At 37.5% G+C, this 19,146-nt stretch overlaps 2 protein-coding genes across 6 annotated transcripts in view; one reads left to right on the forward strand and one right to left on the reverse strand.

Moving 5' to 3' along the window:
• nphp3 (nephronophthisis 3) overlaps positions 1-7,821 on the forward strand; it is a 46,204-nt gene extending 38,383 nt beyond the window's left edge. For both annotated transcript variants that reach the window (XM_033639072.2, XM_033638283.2), the window contains 6 exons: positions 575-660; positions 806-877; positions 1,130-1,284; positions 1,437-1,553; positions 6,993-7,102; positions 7,190-7,821. In XM_033639072.2, the coding sequence (XP_033494963.2) occupies positions 575-660; positions 806-877; positions 1,130-1,284; positions 1,437-1,553; positions 6,993-7,102; positions 7,190-7,304 (655 nt within the window). In that variant the 3' untranslated portion in view covers positions 7,305-7,821. The remainder of the gene's footprint in view (positions 1-574; positions 661-805; positions 878-1,129; positions 1,285-1,436; positions 1,554-6,992; positions 7,103-7,189) is intronic.
• On the reverse strand, positions 7,803-19,075 carry u2surp (U2 snRNP-associated SURP domain containing). Of its 4 annotated transcripts, XM_033638280.2 has the most exons (26): positions 18,991-19,075; positions 17,566-17,664; positions 17,332-17,446; positions 17,050-17,174; positions 16,877-16,947; positions 16,617-16,705; positions 16,434-16,469; positions 16,243-16,325; positions 14,955-15,120; positions 14,645-14,856; positions 14,195-14,238; positions 12,412-12,516; positions 12,245-12,311; positions 11,943-12,106; positions 10,839-11,001; positions 10,645-10,724; positions 10,436-10,523; positions 10,183-10,320; positions 9,870-10,059; positions 9,670-9,750; positions 9,519-9,570; positions 9,271-9,418; positions 9,040-9,150; positions 8,815-8,942; positions 8,516-8,701; positions 7,803-8,348 (listed from the first exon to the last, which is right to left on the reverse strand). In XM_033638280.2, the coding sequence occupies exons 1-26, from the start codon at positions 19,033-19,035 to the stop codon at positions 8,213-8,215; spliced, it is 2,922 nt and encodes a 973-aa protein (XP_033494171.1). In that variant the 5' UTR covers positions 19,036-19,075; the 3' UTR covers positions 7,803-8,212. The 4 variants fall into 4 exon arrangements, with proteins under 4 accessions (XP_033494171.1, XP_033494169.1, XP_078018752.1 ...); XM_033638278.2 differs by lacking the exon at positions 16,434-16,469; XM_078162626.1 differs by lacking the exon at positions 14,195-14,238 and having other exon boundaries at positions 18,991-19,048.
• Between the last annotated feature and the right edge of the window lie 71 nt (positions 19,076-19,146).

Raw genomic sequence — 19,146 nt, forward strand, 5'->3', positions numbered from 1 at the left:
ATTGTTTTATATTCGAATGATTCTGTGCTTGTCAGTGTACCTTTGCACTTCATTTTTCCCATTAACTTCCCTCTGTGCCGTTATTATAATAGAAATGGACTTTGGTTAGAGGGCAGGGTTTACTTCCCAGCATGCACCTGCATTTTAACACTTCTCGCCTATCAAGCCTTTCTGCCTAGAGGTTTGGATCACATTGCATTGTATCAATTAAATCTTGCTGACATTTGATGTCAGTTGAAGATTAGAGCCAATTACATGTCAGCCAGATCATTTAACTCGCATCAGTTGCAAGCATTTTAAAACATACATGGGAAGAAAAAAACCTCTAAAAACAACCACACCCAAAATACGTAATACACTTTCTACTTGTTTTGTCAGCAGTGTAACAAGGCACACACCCAGAGAAAGTAAAATAAATCAGGGCAGCAGATTCTTACTGACAATGTGCACTTTGAAATGTGTCATACTGAGAGCAGCATGAAACACCTGGTCAAAATGGTTACTGTGGAATTATAGATTTAAAGAAAACTGCAGGCGAAGTGAAATGTTTGTTTCCTTTAAACTTGTTTCTTAGACATGGCCAACACAGTATGATCCTCGTCCCCATGGACACACCAGGTGTTAAGCTTGTCAGACCGCTCACCGTGTTCGGACAGGATGGTAGGATAATGTCTGTCATTACATCTGTGTGTGCTGTTGATATTTTCCTGTTTTTAAACAATAATAATTTCCCTTTCGCCTGTAAACATGACAAATGAGCTTCCCTGGCCAAATAAATAGTTCTTTCCCTTGTTTCTGTGCTCAGATGCTATCCATGGTGGCCACTTTGAAGTGCACTTTGAAAATGTGCGTGTCCCTGCTTCCAACATGATTCTGGGTAAGAGACTGTATTGCTCTACGTTCCTGTTTTATCTCATTAACTCACTTTAGGTCTTCTCAAGAAGCACATTACACCTATAAAGCCATAGAGAAATTTGATTCCTTATCTTTCCTTTATTGTGTTTGAACAATAAAGTAATTTGGGCTCGACAATTATGTGTATGAGGTCACCAGGCCAGAGATATAATTTCCCTCCTGTGATGGTTCACAGTATCTTACAGTATCTGTCCCACTCTTTATCTGTTCCCAGGAGAGGGCAGGGGATTTGAGATTGCCCAGGGTCGTCTGGGGCCGGGAAGGCTGCACCACTGTATGAGGGCTGTTGGTGTGGCAGAGTTGGCACTGGAGCTGCTCTGTGAGCGAGCTGCCTCCAGGCAGACATTTGGAAAGAAACTATACCAACATGTAAGAGAACACTGACCCCAGAGATTTCTGTAACTTTAATTTCAGGGCTGTGGTACTGTCGCATATATTTAGCTCCTCCATGCTGGTGACACCTAGTGGACAAATTGTTACATGCAGCTTGAGTAAATATGCTCTCCCTCTTGTGTGTTTAGGAAGTTGTTGCTCACTGGATAGCAGAGTGTCGTCTCATTATAGAACAGACCCGCCTGCTGACGCTGCATGCTGCTCATGCCCTAGATACACTGGGCAGCCGAACTGCTCGCAAACAGGTAATATTGCCAAAAGTCTGTTTTGGACATAGTCACATGCTGTGTCCCAATTCCAGTAATTAGACTTCAGAATGCCACTTAACAATGAGACCAAAACAAAGTTTTTTCCAAAGCAATAATACCTTTTAAAAGACCTTTCACCTTAGTTCACAACTGGTTTGACTTTTTCTAGCTGGGAGCAGCTGCTTTATGTCCCGTCAGCATTGCATTATGGCAAAATATAAAATAGAATATACACTCAAATCAAATGCTCAGTTATTTGTGTTGCTCAGTACTGCTCACATCAGTATCCTATTCTCTATTCTTCAAGTCCACTTACGTCCACCCTGTTACTGTTACAGGGGAGACATTTTATGCTTAAGTTAGCCATTATGATTAAAAACAAGCGAGCACTTGGTGGCAACTGTGGAAGATTTTTTTTTAAAAAAAAATTTAGCCGTATTTTTATAATTGCCAAAAATTATCGGTTTCCACTGTGAATAAGCATAACAGGGTGGACATGTTATACTTTACCACATCAGACAAGCATTCTAAAACATTAGGAAAAAAGGTTGATTAAAGAGAGATATTTACTTTGCTTCTTCTAGGCGGTTTTCCCGACAAAAATGTTTGCTGTTCCCTGAGTCATGTGATGGACGAGGAGAAGTCAGGGGGCATGTCCAGTGGGACTTGCATCAGAGTAACATGGGGGGACAGTCAGGGACACAACATATTTTAAAAGTTTTAAGCATTAAAAACATATAAATAACAAAAAAATAACATTGGTGAGGAATATCATAAATAAAGCTATACAACAACAATGAACAATGTTAAATTTGTTTGATTTATGTTAGTTACATTTGTAATTTAAGATGGGAAACATGAAAAGGGACATGGCAGTTTCACCTACTTAGAGTAATTATTTTAAATATAATTAATTCTGCCTACATATCATTTTGCTATCAGGTAGAAGTGGATTAACAATGTATTTTTACACAAAATATACCATACTATGCCAAGGGGACTCAAGTGGCACTGAATGACTCAACTATGACAGGGTAGGGTCATAGCGTACACTATACTGACTTAATATATATCATTTTTGGCATACTATACTTTGTCTTCTCATATGACATTTCTTGAGGCATACTATATTTAAGCTTCACCTTTTTCATTTTCAAGCCATACTATACTATGACTTTTTATACATCATTGTTTTATTCCATACTATACTATGACTTTTTCTACATCGTTTTATGCAATATTATACTATGACATTTTTAGGGCATACTATACTGAACCTTTATGTATCATTTTTATGGCATGCTATACCATGACTTCTTCTGACAATTGTAAGGCATACTATACTATGAAAATCATGAAAGAACATCATAGTATAGTATGTCTTCAAAAATCATGACAGAACATCATACTATAGTCTGTCATCAAGAATCATGAAAGAACATCATAGCATAGTATAATATGTCGTCAAAAATCATGAAAAAAAAGTCAGTATAGCATGTTGTCTAAAATGTCTTTTTTTCATGATTGTTGACGACATGCTAAATTATGACCTTTTTTTTCACAAATTTGGACGACATACTATACTATGATGTTTTTTCGGGTTTTTTAACGATATGCTATACTATGACGTTTTTTCATGATTTTTGACGACATACTATACTATGATGTTGTTTCATGATTCTTGCTGACATACTATACTATGATATGTTTTCATGATTTTTGATGACATACTATACTATGACGTTTCTTCATGGTTTTTGACGACATACTATACTATGATGTTTTTTCATGATTTTTGACAACATACTATACTATGACGTATTTTCGTAATTTTTGATGACATGCTATACTATGATATGTTTTCATGATTTTTGAAGACATACTATACTATGACGTTTTTTCATGATTTTTGATGACATACTATACTATGACGTATTTTCATGATTTTTGACGACATGCTATACTATGACTTTTTTCCAGATTTTTGATGACATACTATACTATGATTTTTTTCTTTTACGACATATACTATGACGTTTTATTCATGAATTTTGACGACATACTATACTATGACATTTTTTCATGATTTTTGGTGACATACTATACTATGACATTTTCTTATGATTTTTGACAACATACTATACTATGACTTTTTTTCTTTTTGATGACATACTATACTATGATGTTTTTTCCTGATTTTTGATGACATGCTACACTATTTTGACAACATACTATACTATGACATTTTCTTATGATTTTTGACAACATACTATACTATGACTTTTTTCTTTTTGACAACATACTATACTATGACGTTTTTTCATGATTTTTGACGACATGCTGTACTATGACCTTTTTTTCATGAATTTTGACGACATACTAGACTATGACGTTTTTTTTCATGGATTTTGACGACATACTATACTATAATGTTTTTTCAGGTTTTTTGATGAAAAAAACATCATAGTATAGTATGTCATCAAAAAAACGAAACAAAAATGTCATAGAATAGTATGTTGTCAAAAGTCATGAATAAATGTCACAGTATTGTATGTCATATGCTGTAAAGCCCTCTGAGGCACATTGTGATTTGTGATGTTGGGCTTTATAAACAAAATTGATTGATTGAATTGATTGATAGTATGGCATACAAGGATGTATAAAAAGTCATAGTATAGTATGCCTTACTATTGTCAGAAAAAGTCATGGTATAGCATGCCATAAAAATGATATATAAAATGTCAGTATAGTATGCCCTAAAAATGTTATACTATAGTATGGCATGAAACAGTTTATGAAAAGTCATAGTATAGTATCATCAAAAATCCTGAAAAAATGTTATAGTATAGCATGTCGTCAAAAATCATGAAAAAACGTTCTAGTATAGTGTCGTCCAAAAAAAGAAAACATCATAGAACAGTATGTCTTTAAAAATCATGAAAAAATGTCATTGTATAGTATTTCGTCAAAAACCATGAAAACACATCATAGTATAGCATGTCGTTAAAAATCATGAAAAAACGTCATAGTATAGCATGTCGTCAATTGACCTGAAAATACGTCATAGTATAGTATGTCGTCAAAAATCATGAAGAAACGTCATAGTATAGTATGTCTTCAAAAATCATGAAAAAACATCATAGTATAGCATGTCGTCAAAAAACCTGAAGACACATCATAATATAGTATGTCGTTAATAAACCTGAAAAAACGTCATAGTATAGTATGTCTTCAAAAATCATGAAAAAATATCATAGTATAGCATATCGTTAAAAGTCATGAAAAAAAAACGTCATAGTAGTATGTCATCCAAAATCATGAAAAAACATCATAGCAAAGCATGTCGTCCAAATTCATGAAAAACATCATGGTATGGCATGTCGTCAAAATTTATGAAAAAAAAGTCATACTATAATATGTCGTCGAATATCATATCATGAAAAACGTCATAGTATAGTATGTCGTCAAAAAACCTGAAAAAATGTCATAGTATAGTATGTCCTCAAACATCGTGAAAAAAATGTCATAGTATAGTATGTCGTCAAAAATCATGAAAAAACGTCATACTATAGTATGTCATCAAAATTCGTGAAAAAAACGTCATAGTAAATGACGTAAAATGAAAAAAGTTATAGTATAGTATGTCGTCAAAAATCATGAAAAAACTTCATAGTATAGTACGTCATCAAATATGAAAAAACGTCATAGTGTAGTATGTCATCAAAAAACCTGAAAAAACATCATAGTATAGTATGTCATCAAAATTCGTTAAACAAAGGTCATAGTATAGTATGTCATCAAAAAAAAAAATGTCATAGTATAGTATGTCGTCAATAAACCTGAAAAAACATCATAGTATAGTATGTCTTCAAAAATCATGAAAAAATATCATAGTATAGCATGGCATAAAACAATGTATAAAAAGTCATAGTATAGTATGCCTTACAGTTGTCAGAAAAAGTCATGGTATAGCATGCCATAAAAATCATATATAAAATGTCAGTATAGTATGCCCTAAAAATGTCAAAGTATAGTATGGTATAAAAGGATGTATTAAAAAAGTCATAGTGAAGTACTGCTGTCACGCATCCTTAGGCGGCCCTATGGGGCTAACAAAACTCCAATACTGACCCAATAATAACCACATAAACACCTTTAAAACAATCAAATCCATGGGATTTATTACAATGAAAACCAGCAGAAAAGACAACAAAAATCCCATGGTGAGAGGCCGCAGGACCAGCAGTCCCCACACCAGAGGCCTCCCTCCTCTGCTGCCAGCACAGGAGCTCTTAAGCACCTCCTCCATGCCAGGTGTGCTGCACCTTGTTAGATAATGCAGCACACCTGAGCAAATCTACAAGGGAGAGAAAAAGGGACAGCAGCACAGAACACATACACAGCCGTAACAGTGCATAAAACAATGTATAAAAAGTCATAGTATACTATGATATAAAATGACGTATAAAAAGTCATAGTATAGCATGCCATACAATTGTCAGAAAAAGTTATGGTATAGCATGCCATAAAAATGATATATAAAATGTCAGTATAGTATGCCCTAAAAATGTCATAGTATAGTATGGCATGAAACGATGTAGAAAAAGTAATAGTGAAGTGCTGCATAAAACAATGTATAAAAAGTCATAGTATAGTATGCCTTATGATTGTCAGAAAAATTGGTATAGAATGCCACAAAAATGATAGAAAATCATGTAAATAACGTCATAGTATAGTATGTCCTCAAAAATCATGAAGAAAAACGTCATAGTATAGTATGTCCTCAAAAATCATGAAGAAAAACGTCATAGTATAGTATGTCTTCAAAAATCATGAAAAAAAGGTCATAGTATAGCATGTCGTCAAAAATCATGAAAAAACGTCATAGTATAGTGTGTCGTCAAAAAAAACGAAAAAAACCAACAAAAATGTCATAGAATAGTATGTTGTCAAAAATCATAAATAAATGTCACAGTATTGTATGTCGTATGCTGTAAAGCCCTCTGAGGCAAATTGTGATTTGTGATGTTGGGCTTTATAAACAAAATTGATTGATTGAATTGATTGATAGTATGGCATACAAGGATGTATAAAAAGTCATAGTATAGTATGCCTTACTATTGTCAGAAAAGTCATGGTATAGCATGCCATAAAAATGATGTATAAAATGTCAGTATAGTATGTCCTAAAAATGTCATAGTATAGTATGGCATGAAATAATGTATGAAAAGTCATAGTATAGTATGGCATAAAACGATGTATAAAAAGTTATATCATATTGTCATACCACAGTATGACTTTCTATGACTTTTGTTTTAAGGCATACTAAACTATGACTTTTTTTTATATGGCATTTTTAGGACATACAATACTACTCTTAAGAATCCACCCTGTCTTTCCATAAGCCCTGTAATAATTTACTGATCTTCTTCCTAGATTGCTATGATCAAGGTGGCAGCAGCTAGGATGGCGTGTAAGGTGGTAGACTGTGCTATACAGGTTTATGGAGGTGCAGGTGTGTCTGGAGACTTCCCACTAGCGCAGATGTAAGTTATCCCCTCCAACACATAAGTGAATGAGCATTACTAAACATTACTCCTTCCTGATGCCAGTATTACTTAATTTTTCCTCAGGTATTCATATGTGCGGACTCTACGCATTGCTGATGGGCCAGATGAGGTGCACCTCTCCTCCATTGCTCATCTGGAACTGAGGGATCAACTAAAGAAAGCACAGTCCAAGCTGTAAAGTAATTAACCTCATGTGGCCATAACAGCTTTACTAAATTGCAATTTGCCTTAACCTTAGTTTGCCTCAATTCACCCCCAAAATGGCCATTTGTATATTAATAACTCATCTTGTGTTGAATTTATTTGGAAAAAATTTTTCAATTTGCCTGTCGAAAAGAGCTGTCTGTTAGGGGAGTACTGAGCATGACTGGATAAACTAGACCTGGATTACACTGCACTAGATGAGTAAAAGTTTTTATATGGATGTTTTGACATAATTTTGCTGTTGTTAAAAATTTGTTTTTGGATTCTTCGTTCACCGGGGCATAGTTGATATACAAATGGTCATTTCAGGAGTGAAGTATTCTGAAGGAATCAGGATTCTGATTAGCTTTTTGTGAAATATTAGGTAATTTCTCTACCAACATACACTATATGTAAATAATTGATTGTAAATCTGTTTTGTAAATTGATGTAAATTTTACTGCAATCTCCTTTAAAACCATTCTATTAAAAGTTTATGAATGTCCACATTGTTTAATTTAAAAATGACACTTGTTTATTAGGAATTCATTTTAATGTGAACTACAAAAACAGAAAATGACAGCATGAATATGACTAATGTCATCACACTCTGATCGGGTGTGGTCTACCACATGGATGAATTCCACTGGGAGGTGATGGGGAATCAGGACACACAAGCACATTATTTTTTTGTACAATATAAAACAACAATGGCCCCATCCATTGGATACACCAGATGGCAACCCATGCAACACCCTCCACTCTTCATTGTCTATACATTAACATTTGGGCAGAGATCTTCAGCTGCCAAATCATTCAATCTTTTATACAACATGGAGCAGAAAAGGGAAGAATGGGGAGGGAGGAGAATAGGCTGGTTGTGAGGTTGAAGAAAAAGACTCGTCAGTGTTTGCTCTTCTTTGATTTTTTGTGAGACCGGTGAGGTGACCTTGATTTAGACCGGGATTTTTTAGCTGACTTCTTGGGCGTCCTGGAGCGCGACCTCCTGGATCGTTTGGGTGTGCGAGGTGAGGGAGATCTAGTGGGACAAACAGGACATTGAATTTCAGTCTAAATGCTTCATCTCTACTAACCACACTGCAATTAATAAAAGAAATTGGTGATTGCAAGATAAAATTTAAGATCAACCAAAACCTGGCTGTAATGACAACAGTAGGAGAAGCACTGCTGGACAGGTAGGCTCACCTCTTTGAGGACTTTTTGTTGCTGGATCGCGGTGAGTCTTTATGGGTGGAGCGGGAAGATGTGTCTTTAGAATATGAGCGATCGGAGCGTTCTGATCTCTCTGACCGCTCTGAACGAGGTGAGGATGACCGGCCTCGTCTGCTGCTACTCCGCGTTGGACTGGGTGACCCACTGTGACGCCGCTTCCTATCAACCAGAGAGGACAAATATCTGTCAGATAGGAAATTAAACGAATCCCATGTTTGATGAAGCACAGGCGCCAATACTTTAATGACACCACGGCCAACTGATTATCTCACCTCTCTTTCCTGGTTGGCGTGTCCTCTTTCTCTTTTTCCTTCTTCAAGTCTTTCAACCGGGCCTCAGCTTTCTCCTTCTCTTTCTTCTCCCTCTCTTTCTCCCGTTCAAGTTTCTCCTTTTCTTTTTCCTACAATAAGGGAACACAAAAAATGACCCCAATTTAGAATTTCAAACCCTGTATTTCACATCATCTATATTAAAATCTGCAGAGTCAAACTAAATACCTTTTGTAGTAGTTTGTCCCTGTAGTGCTCCACCTGCTCCTGAATACTCTGCCCAGACTTCTTGGGCCGTTTCCCAGACTCCAGTTCATCCTGGAACTTCATAACCTTAACCTACGTGAACAATACAATAAAAGGAAGATGGTCAAAAACAAAGAATGTCACATGCATACAAAACACCACAAACACCTCGACATACTCGTCATGTAGGATGGGGGTTTCTGATAGTATTACCTCTATTTCTCTGAGCTTTGTACGTTTCTCCTCATTCATTTCAGACATCTTGGCCTTAAAATCTGAGTCATCTCTGATGGGATTGAAGTAGCTCTGATTATCTTCTGAGCGAGGACTCCTGTCATCATCGTCACTGTCCTCCTCATCCCTGTAGAGTTTAAAACAGTTCATTAAAAAACAGTTTAAGGGCGCACCGATGTATTTGCTGAACAAACAAATTATTCTCAAATGTTGCACACAAAACTCACTTTTTCGTTTCTTCTGGCTGCTCAAATATCTCCCATTTTGAAGTTGTCACAGCTAAGGAGTGAACAAAAGACAGCATGAGTGTGACTAAGACTGCACAAAACTGGCGACAAAGATAATGTATGTACTGAAGCCATTTAGAAGAAGTCTCACCTTGAGCTTCTAATTCCGACTCGTCCACTGCTTCCCATTTCGAGGGTGCTACCTTGAAGGTTGCCTCTTTGGACGGATCCACTATGAAAATCAGGAAAATGAGTCACTGTACAAGAGCAGCATACAGTATAACACTTGGACTGAGATCATCATTGAAACCACCTCATACAACATCCTGTGTTAATCTCTGCACAACTTACAAGGTATTCCATCTAAGTCTTCTTCCATTGGCTTTATGGGAACACCATCTAGGTCATCCAGGGGGGCTCCGTCAATAGGCGCCCCATCAATGGGCCCGGCGTCAATCGGCACCCCATCCACGTCCTCCAGCAGAGAGCCATCTACATACTCCCCTATTGGTGCCCCGTCAATGTCCTCTGCTGGCTCAGCCTGGGCCAAAGACAGCACAAAAAACAAGCTAGGACTTCAATAACTCATGATAGATTTGGAAATAAAGTTACTTTAAGATCATTTTTAGGATGTTACATGATCAACTACTGTTAGATTACTTACCTCCACAAGGACAACAGGGGCTTCCTTCTCTGCAGCGAGATTAACTAGACCCAGGAAGATGTTCTGCAGCTTGATGAGGAAAGGGTCTGGGTACACAGCCCAGTCCTCCCATGCCCGGAAACATGACATAACTCGTTGCTGCAACAAAGAAGAAAAGCAGACAAGAATGGTTGGGTGACATATTGTAAGTGTCAAACTGATTATGTAAAATATTTGTGTTTAGTTTACTTTGTGGGATTTGGACGCTTGGTACCTTAAAGTTCTCACTCTGAAGATGGCCCTGTATCGTTTTGTATGTCGCGTTGAGGTCTGCGAAGATCTGACAGAGCTTTGTCTCAAAACTGTTAACGAGGGTAAGAGCAATAATGTGAAGTTGAGTATCAAGTATCCCACTAGGGTATTCCAATATTAAATTGACAGTTCTGTGTAATATATTCTAATAAAGTAAATGACACAACTCACTATTTTCTGTAGTAAGACGCATTGGATACTTTGGCAGAGGAGTTGTAGAGCACATCAGAAACTAGATATAGCCGTGCAATCTGAAATGTAAAAGAGAAAAAAAATAAAATATTTTCACAATAACCACCACAGAATTTAACATTCATAGATGTTCTTGGTCTTTTTTATAGTAGATGGTTGGCGCTATGTCTTACCTTCTTGGGAAGAGGGGTTTTGAGGATGGAGAGAGACTCTGTGATACACTCCACAATCTCTTCAGCTGCTTCGGCATGGCTGAGGCAAAACAACATGGCTTCTGCTATGTCACCCCTCCTGGGGGTCAAACCACGCAGCATCTCCTCCAGTTTGTCCCGCTCTCTGCAGAAAAGAAGCGCAATCAGAGTGAATATTAATGCAGGTTCACCTACAGCAGGGCATCTTAACACTACTGATGAATCATGAGATGATGCCATTTAAAGGGACGGTTCACTCCAAGATCTAAAATATTTTTTCCTTCTTACCTGTAGTGCTATTTATCAGCCTAGATTGTTTTAATGTGAGTTGCCGAGATATCGGACCAAGAGATGTCTGCTGGGAAAATCCAGAGACCTTGTTGTGAGCAGCTGTATGTAGGAACTATTTTCTTTCTACCAAACTACAGCCGCAAACTAGACCACAGCATAGAAGAAATGTGCATCAGCGCATAGATGAGAGGCTTGTGCATAAATGTTTAACATTTTTTTTGGACATTTTATTAATATTTGTCGGACATTTTATGAATAATATTTTTGACATTTATTTTACGGACACTTTACTTAAATTTGTCAGACATTTTATTAATAATATTTCGGACATTTTATTGATTTTTTTATATTTTTTAATATTTGTCAGACATTTTATTAATATTTTGGACATTTTGTGAATTTTTTTGGACATTTTATTAATATTCGTCAGGCATTTTATGTATTTTTTTTCGGACATTTTATGAATATTCGTCAGACATTTTATGTACATTTTTTCAGACATTTTATGCAGAATTTTTCAGCAACTACTATTTTTCTGCAATATTGGGCAAGTTTCCTTCTGCATGGTGACACATGATTTGTTTGAGTTTCTCAATTTTTTTTTTTTTGGAGACAGACATCTCTATGGCCGATATCTCGGACAGTCAACAACTCACACCAAAACAATCAACATAAATAAGTAGCACTTCAGGTAAGAGGCAAAAGAAAATTCTTTTTGATTTAAGGGTGAACTGTCCTTTGAGACTACATTTTTTTACTGAATCCACGCCAAATTTCTTAACAAAATGGTCTTACTCTTCCTTCAAGCAGCCCTTCTTGCTGCCCTCCTCCTCTTCCTCCTCTTCCTCTCCATCATCATAAGGACCATGAAGGTACGGGTTAAGAGGTGGTGGACGCCACAACGAGCCATTTTTAAACATCCTAAAGTCTTCTGTTTTCCATTTGACTGGTGCTTCACCCTGAGCAAGAAATGCACAGTTAATATCAAAACAAAACCTGTTGGACTCTGATCTCAGAACATGATATTTTTCTTAAATGTGGGATAAATACCATGGAAATTTTGTCGGAAAAAAAAAAACAAAACACAGAAATCAAACCTGTAGTATGGAGTAGAGCTTCCATCGGTAGTATACATGTGCTGGGCTTTGGTTCTCAAATAAAAACCTGAAAGAAAAATCATCAACATGAGGAGCCGCATCATAAATGTGCAACAACTACTAAAATGACAAAAGGTAACACGTCACTGATGTGCAGTTACACTGACCTGTACATGGGATTGTTGATTTCTCTGTTCATGATCATGGCTTCAAACATTGGGCCTTCACGCACCACAAACTCGATCATTCGGTGGATGAGAGAGAGCAAATTCCTACAAGAAAAACACAGTTAAAGCAAACAGATTCAGACTGGCCGGACTCTTGACCACTACAAAAAGCCTGTCTGTTAAAAGCTTAATTTTTGCCTGGTGGTTTTGCACTGAGAAAATGTATCTTGACAGAAATGGGGCATTATTGGCAAAACAAATGTTGCAGGGCATAACTGCAGATGTCACATTCATAACTATAACTGAATGGTGCGCTTACATGTGAATACTTTAGTAAATGTCACTTAAATGGCTCCAACAAAATATAATTTATTAAACAAATTAATTTACTGTGAGGCTGAAGAGAGATGTCTGTCAAAGAGTGTCACGTCACCAGGCATAAATTAAACATAACTGTGACTATACCTCTGAGCCTACATAACATCAATGCATAAATGCTACCAAAAATCAAAACTGAAAATGACAACTTATGTTACAGTAAAATGTTCATATTAATTAAGATTTTTTTTTAACTAACAAATTCACATAACAGTAGATTTTTTTTAAATTGGGTGTAATTTTTTTTTTTTTTTTTACAAGATCAACATCAAATTTAAGCCTGTTTTCTCAAACACTACAGTGCAAAAGGTTTTACATTTCATTGCACTGCCTGGACCCTCTCTTTGAAATCTTCTTTGACTGAATTTTTTGAAAAATGGGCAACTAGTGAAGCTGAAGAACTTGGGAAATTCGGAGCGAGACATTGACAAGACACTGCATTAACTGAAAAGCCTGTCAATACAGTGCCTTTCAATTCCCACTCATCTCCTGACTAATGTGAGTTGAGGAAGAACCAAAGCCGTACAGGATTGTTGGCCTAAATAGGCTAAACATGTTCTCTGCTGGTGGAGCTGGTAATGACTGAATACAGTGCAAATGGCATCACTAAAGTTCTTCTGTGACAATTTGGGGGAAATACATGGTGCAGGCTGCATACAATTAGCCTAAAGTGGCCAACAAGACAAAGGATGTCTTTCATTTGACAACACAGATCACATTTACTTGTATTGGAGCCGATCGTACCAATGGCGGGGTAAAATTCAGTATACTTTCCCAATCCATCCCATGATGCTTTTCAGGTCCCTCGCTGCTGCAGACAGTTCAACTTGTGCTGCTCACCAAGGCCAATGTCAAAGGTCATATATAGACTAATACTGGCAGGTTTGGATTTGTTGGCAGGGGCCAGATTTACTGAGCTCCCGAATAGAGTGACAGAGGCCAAGGGGGTAGACGGTCTGCGTGAGCAATGGTCAGAGAGCAGCATTTCACAACTACAGATCTAGAATCAGCAGACTATGTATCTGACAGAGTAACATGTCACTAAAGTTGGAAAAACAACACCATTACATGTTGATGTATGGAGTGGAACTGTGATGGACTGAAGTCATGATGTTCAGCTCTAAATGGCACATTAAATAAGCACTATAATGATGTTTCTGCTACATATTTAAAAAGGAAACATGAGGTGATGGAGTGTGAAAGAGCAAGGTACAAAACAAACTTGTCAGTCAGTATCATTCTACCTACTAATATGATGACATTGTACAATAGCCTCAACCATTGCTCACCCATACTGACCAGCCCCCTGTAGCATGCAGTGATCAACTGATCAAACTTTAGCTTCATTATGGGATGTTTTTTTTTCTAAGTTTGTACACCAATTTAAAAAAAGAAAAACATGTACCTTTCTGTTGGGATAACCACTTTGACTATGGCTTGCGACAGAGTCTGTATATGAAGTCACATCAGATAATAAACATAGAATGTGAGTATTGTTAAAAGGCAACAGGTGAAAAATATAAAAAATGCATTTTAATGTGCAAATAGACAACAACTTTCCTTTACTGCTGTCAGTTTTACTAAAGGCCAAACACCCTGCCCTGACACTGTATTCACTAACCATAAACCCCTCTCTGTAACACTGAGCATTTTCCACACGCTAACATTCACTATACCCACACTTTGATATACACTGCAAAACTAGTTTCATTCAGCAAGACTAAAGCTATCACTTACAAAAATTGAAATAAAACATGTCCTGACTGCTCATCATAAAGGCTAACATCTTACCAGCTGAACATACAAAACACTGCCATAACCCATGACATAATCCTAGGCTGACATGCTGAGTTACCTTCTCAAACTCCTCCTTGTTTTTAGGCGGAGGAAGCAAGGGAGCATTGGGGTTCTTTAGCCTCTCCCGGGGCTGTGCGTTGAAGGGTAAGCCAGAGGGAGGCGGTGGGAGTGTGTGCTCCATCATGGAAGGAGGGATGTAGATGGGGTGGGGAGGAATGGGCACACCTTTGCCCCATCCTAATTTCATCTCAAAGTTCATTATCATCTTTCCTGTAATAGGAGTAAAAATATATGTATTTAAAATGGCTGCCAAGAACTAGAAGTATGTCAGTTATCTTATTAAATAAAAAAGAAATACAGGGTTGTACCATTTAGGTTCTTGAGCGCTCGCTCTGCATCCCTCCTGTTCATGAAAGCCACAAAGCCACAGTTCCTCTCCCGAGCCCTCTCCTCATCTGTCCTTGGCCACATGATCTTCACACTGGCCAGTGGGCCATAGCGGCCAAACTCTTGACACAGCATCTCCTCATTCATCTATAAAGTAACAAAGATAAGACATGCAGAATATTAATACTTCATAAATGAACACTGGATAAGTATCTGAGCAACATTAGCATTTAAGGGAATAAGCGACACATTTCTATTTGGAATTTACTGTCAGCCCAAAGAAAAAGCAACAGGCTCAAATACAGTCCTCCTGTTCACATAAAAAATCCATGCTTTACAGGGTTCCCACACTTATTTTACCAATAGATTTTCCAAACTTTCCCATAATGTTTCCATAAAGTTTTGCCCTTTAAGTGGTTTAAAATGGGTAGACCTATACATAATTAAACATGCACTTTCCAAGCACTTACAGATGAGCAAACCTCTTTGAGGAACACAAAACCAAAGATCTTTTAGATGTCAATACAATATGATGCGTTTTTGGATCATAATTTTAACAAGTTTCTATTCATGTTGTCTAATAATTATTTTGCTTGCCTGAACCTGAGCGTATGCGATACCTCAATAATTTAAGGTTGATCACCATCATGTCCCTTTGAGCCTCCCACATCAACGTGGATCAGTGACCCAACACAGTGGCCAAATTATATTGCCGGACATCTATACAACATACCTTGTGATTCAAGCAAATATGTATATTCAATTAAATCATCAGGTATCATTAGGCTAAGTCTTAGGCTGAGATTTAGTTAGAGAAGACTGAGCAGTCTGATGGTGCTATACTGTACGACTGTAAAGTTACTGCAGCAGCCTCTCACTCAAGCTACCGTCAGCTATCCATCAGTGGTAACTGTCACCAGCTTCATTTGCGATTTATCTCACTGAGAGTGAATATTCACGCAGTTTATGTGCTTCAAATCTCAGTGTCTGAGGCCACGCACACAGCATCAGATCTTAAATTAGTAATACAAGATGTGCATTTTGCATAACTTTAGACATGTTTTGGAATTTTTATATACATTATATTATACAGTTTAAACAACAGCCCTGTTTACATTCTCCCAAATAATTCTGTTAATTCTAAACTAGTTCCAGACCTGCAAAAACAGTTTTTCTAATTTTACAATTTTCTAGGATTTTCATAACCACGGGAACCCTGGCTTCTGTATCTCTCTTCTCCATTTCATAAATGTATGGACACAAACTCACCTGTGGATTGATGTTTCCGAGATACAAGTTAGTCGTGGACGGGTCTCCAACATCATGGGAACCTGGCGCACAATCATCCAAAACTGCAGAAACACAAAAGAGAGAGAAATTTCCTACTGCTGTCTGACAGGACAACATATTCTCTAAGCAAGATGAAGAAATTCACGGCCACTATATTAAGTCAAAATTACCACTGGACGGACGGTTTCTTCTTGAAGAACCATCCGCTAAAAGAAGCAGAAAAGCAGTATAAATTTTGTTTCAGGGCAAAAGTGGACAAAGGGGTTGGGAGGGTGGAGTAAGGCGTGCAGGACAGCGCCATTTCAGGCCAAGTTAGTACATGGAACACAGTCGTGCAGTTTAGTGACACTTACATGAGCGTCTTCCGTCCGTGCCCGAGAGAGGTTCGAAACGACTAACACGTCCTTTCATCTTGTGCCTTTCGTCCCTTTCCTCCTGGATTCTGCAAAAAGCGACATGAAGTACAATTAGGTTCACTCCAGGTCCAAATTATTACAACGTTTGTACTTTCGGAACTGCACCACTCTACATCATAACACCTAGGAACCACTAATTACCGCTACCACAAGAAATTAATTATAAAATTATAACAGATTTATGTGTTGAAACTTACTGTTTAAGTTCTTCTTTGAAGAGCTCCAAGTTGCTCTTCTTCTTTTCCTTTTCAGTAGTTTTCTTCACAGGCTAAAATGCACACGGAAAAATAGTATCAGCAGTCCAAACCCTAAGCATTATTTACTAGAGCAGTAACAAGAGAAGCTACTTGTTAAATGTGATAATACTTACATGTCTTTTGTCTAATGTTAAAAACTGAGGTGGGGTTTCCAAAGGCAAGAAGCTTTTTGTTTGGGTCTCAAACCGTGACTTGGGCTTGTACAATTTCCCTTTCTTCTCATCAGAAGATGCCTCATCTGAAAGATGAAAGTGTGTGTTTGTTCTGAGTTCCACTACAATTACACTTCATTTGTTCAAGGCATGGGTAGAGGATGTTGTGAAGTGTGCTTGTGTCCAAACATATCACGCAATTCATTTGGGGAATACATAAAGCAAATAATTGCAATGGCATACCTTTTGATGCATTTGCAAAACCACCACGGACAAAGGCCTTGACTTTTCCCTCCCCTCCTCCTTCAAAAGCGGCAAGAAACTCCTCATAAATCTCTGCTGCTGCCCGCTCATCCTCCTGAACATAGAAACCAGCATCAAAGTAAATAAATGCATACATAAACATCTTAACACAACGTGTACCCTGTTACCACAAATCATATTGACAAAATTCTCCACAAGGAAGCCAATACTTACTTTTTTCTTTATTTCATCTTGCTCTTTCTTGCTTAGGGTCCTCTTTGCCACTGCCATTTTCCCAATGCTGAAAGACTTCAGTTTGCTCTCAAGCAGCGCCTGTCGATATTAAAAATTAATAACTTTATATAGCTCCTTTCATAACAGTGTTACAAAGTGCTTCACACATTGCACAATATATTGGGGCCCTTACAGCAAAAGAAAAGCACAGTCTCCTTTAGTGGTAAGTCTAGATCAAGGGACTGTTATTAGTTTTTGTCACATGATCTGAGATTGTGTGCAGATAGATAAGGACATATCAGTTCCAAGTTAGTGCTAGGACATGTAGCGCTTATAAGTAATGAGTAAAACATCAAAATCAATCCTGAAGTTACCAGGAAGCCAATGCAAGGTTGCTAAATGGGTGTTATTTTTTTGTTTGATACAGTTAAGTCTTGCTGCAGCAATGTGTACAATCTGAAAATGTGAGAGTGCTTTATCATTTAAGCAGGTAAAGAGTGGATTACAAAAGTCACTTCTGGAGAAAATAAATGCATGAACAACTTTCTCCGTCAGAGATGATAGAAATGATCTGATGTTGAAACCACTGAAAGTTCATAAAAACAAAGCAATGTTGGTTCAACATGTATTTCACAGTCACGCGATATAACTCTAAATTTGGATGCATACAACACATCCAGACCATCACACTGCTCCAAATAGAATTATTATTATTATTATTCAGATGTCTGCCAACGCACGACAGCAACCATGTTGACAGGTAGGTAAAGCGGGACCCACTGCCGTAACAACACGCAGCTAACACAACACTGTTGTGTTGTGTCCACTTGTAGTTTGCAATCATTGCTCCAACCTTTAATGGTCGTTCTGTAGGTTGTATTTACTGCATAACGTTATATTCTACTTAGCTGAGCCCGGACATTAGAAAGTAGCTACAACTGAGCAAAATGAACCAGAGGCCTAACGAGCTGGTATGTGCTGCAGCGCCACCGACTGAATGCATTAGGCGGCGAATGGCTGTTGCAAGGAGGCTATAATGTTGGTAGGCCCAAATTCCAAAATATTACATTTCATATGTCTAAATTCAAACATATATCCATTAAACACTGTACTTGACACCAACTGTGACAGTATCAGTATATTAGCTGGGCGAACATTCCTTTCTGGGTCAACTGACCTGACTATTCCTTCTTGTGTTAGCTAAATCACTTAGCTTAGCTTAGCTTAGCCAATGTGGCCGGAGAGCCAAAGCGCTAGCTTTAGCGCGTTTATAGTTAGCTAACACCGTTGCGCACACTCGTAACTCTTGTCACTTGCAGGCTATAAATATGTAAATATGCGAGGCTGTTCAGGCATTATATTATTAACATCGTTTTCATAACAACAGATAAGACTAGCTAATGCAAGTATAAACGGTAAATTCACCTTAGCGCTAGCTTTTTGAGAGCCACCAGGCGTTCGGTCCGCCATCTTTTGTGGTACTAAAATAAAATCGATTGCCGATAAGTAGATAACGGCAAACGTGAAACTCCAGGCGACGCAATCAATCACCGAATCAATGATGGTTAAACTTATTTTCTC

Source organism: Epinephelus lanceolatus, chromosome 20 (genome assembly GCF_041903045.1).
Source record: "Epinephelus lanceolatus isolate andai-2023 chromosome 20, ASM4190304v1, whole genome shotgun sequence".
Taxonomy (NCBI): Eukaryota; Metazoa; Chordata; class Actinopteri; order Perciformes; family Serranidae; genus Epinephelus; species Epinephelus lanceolatus.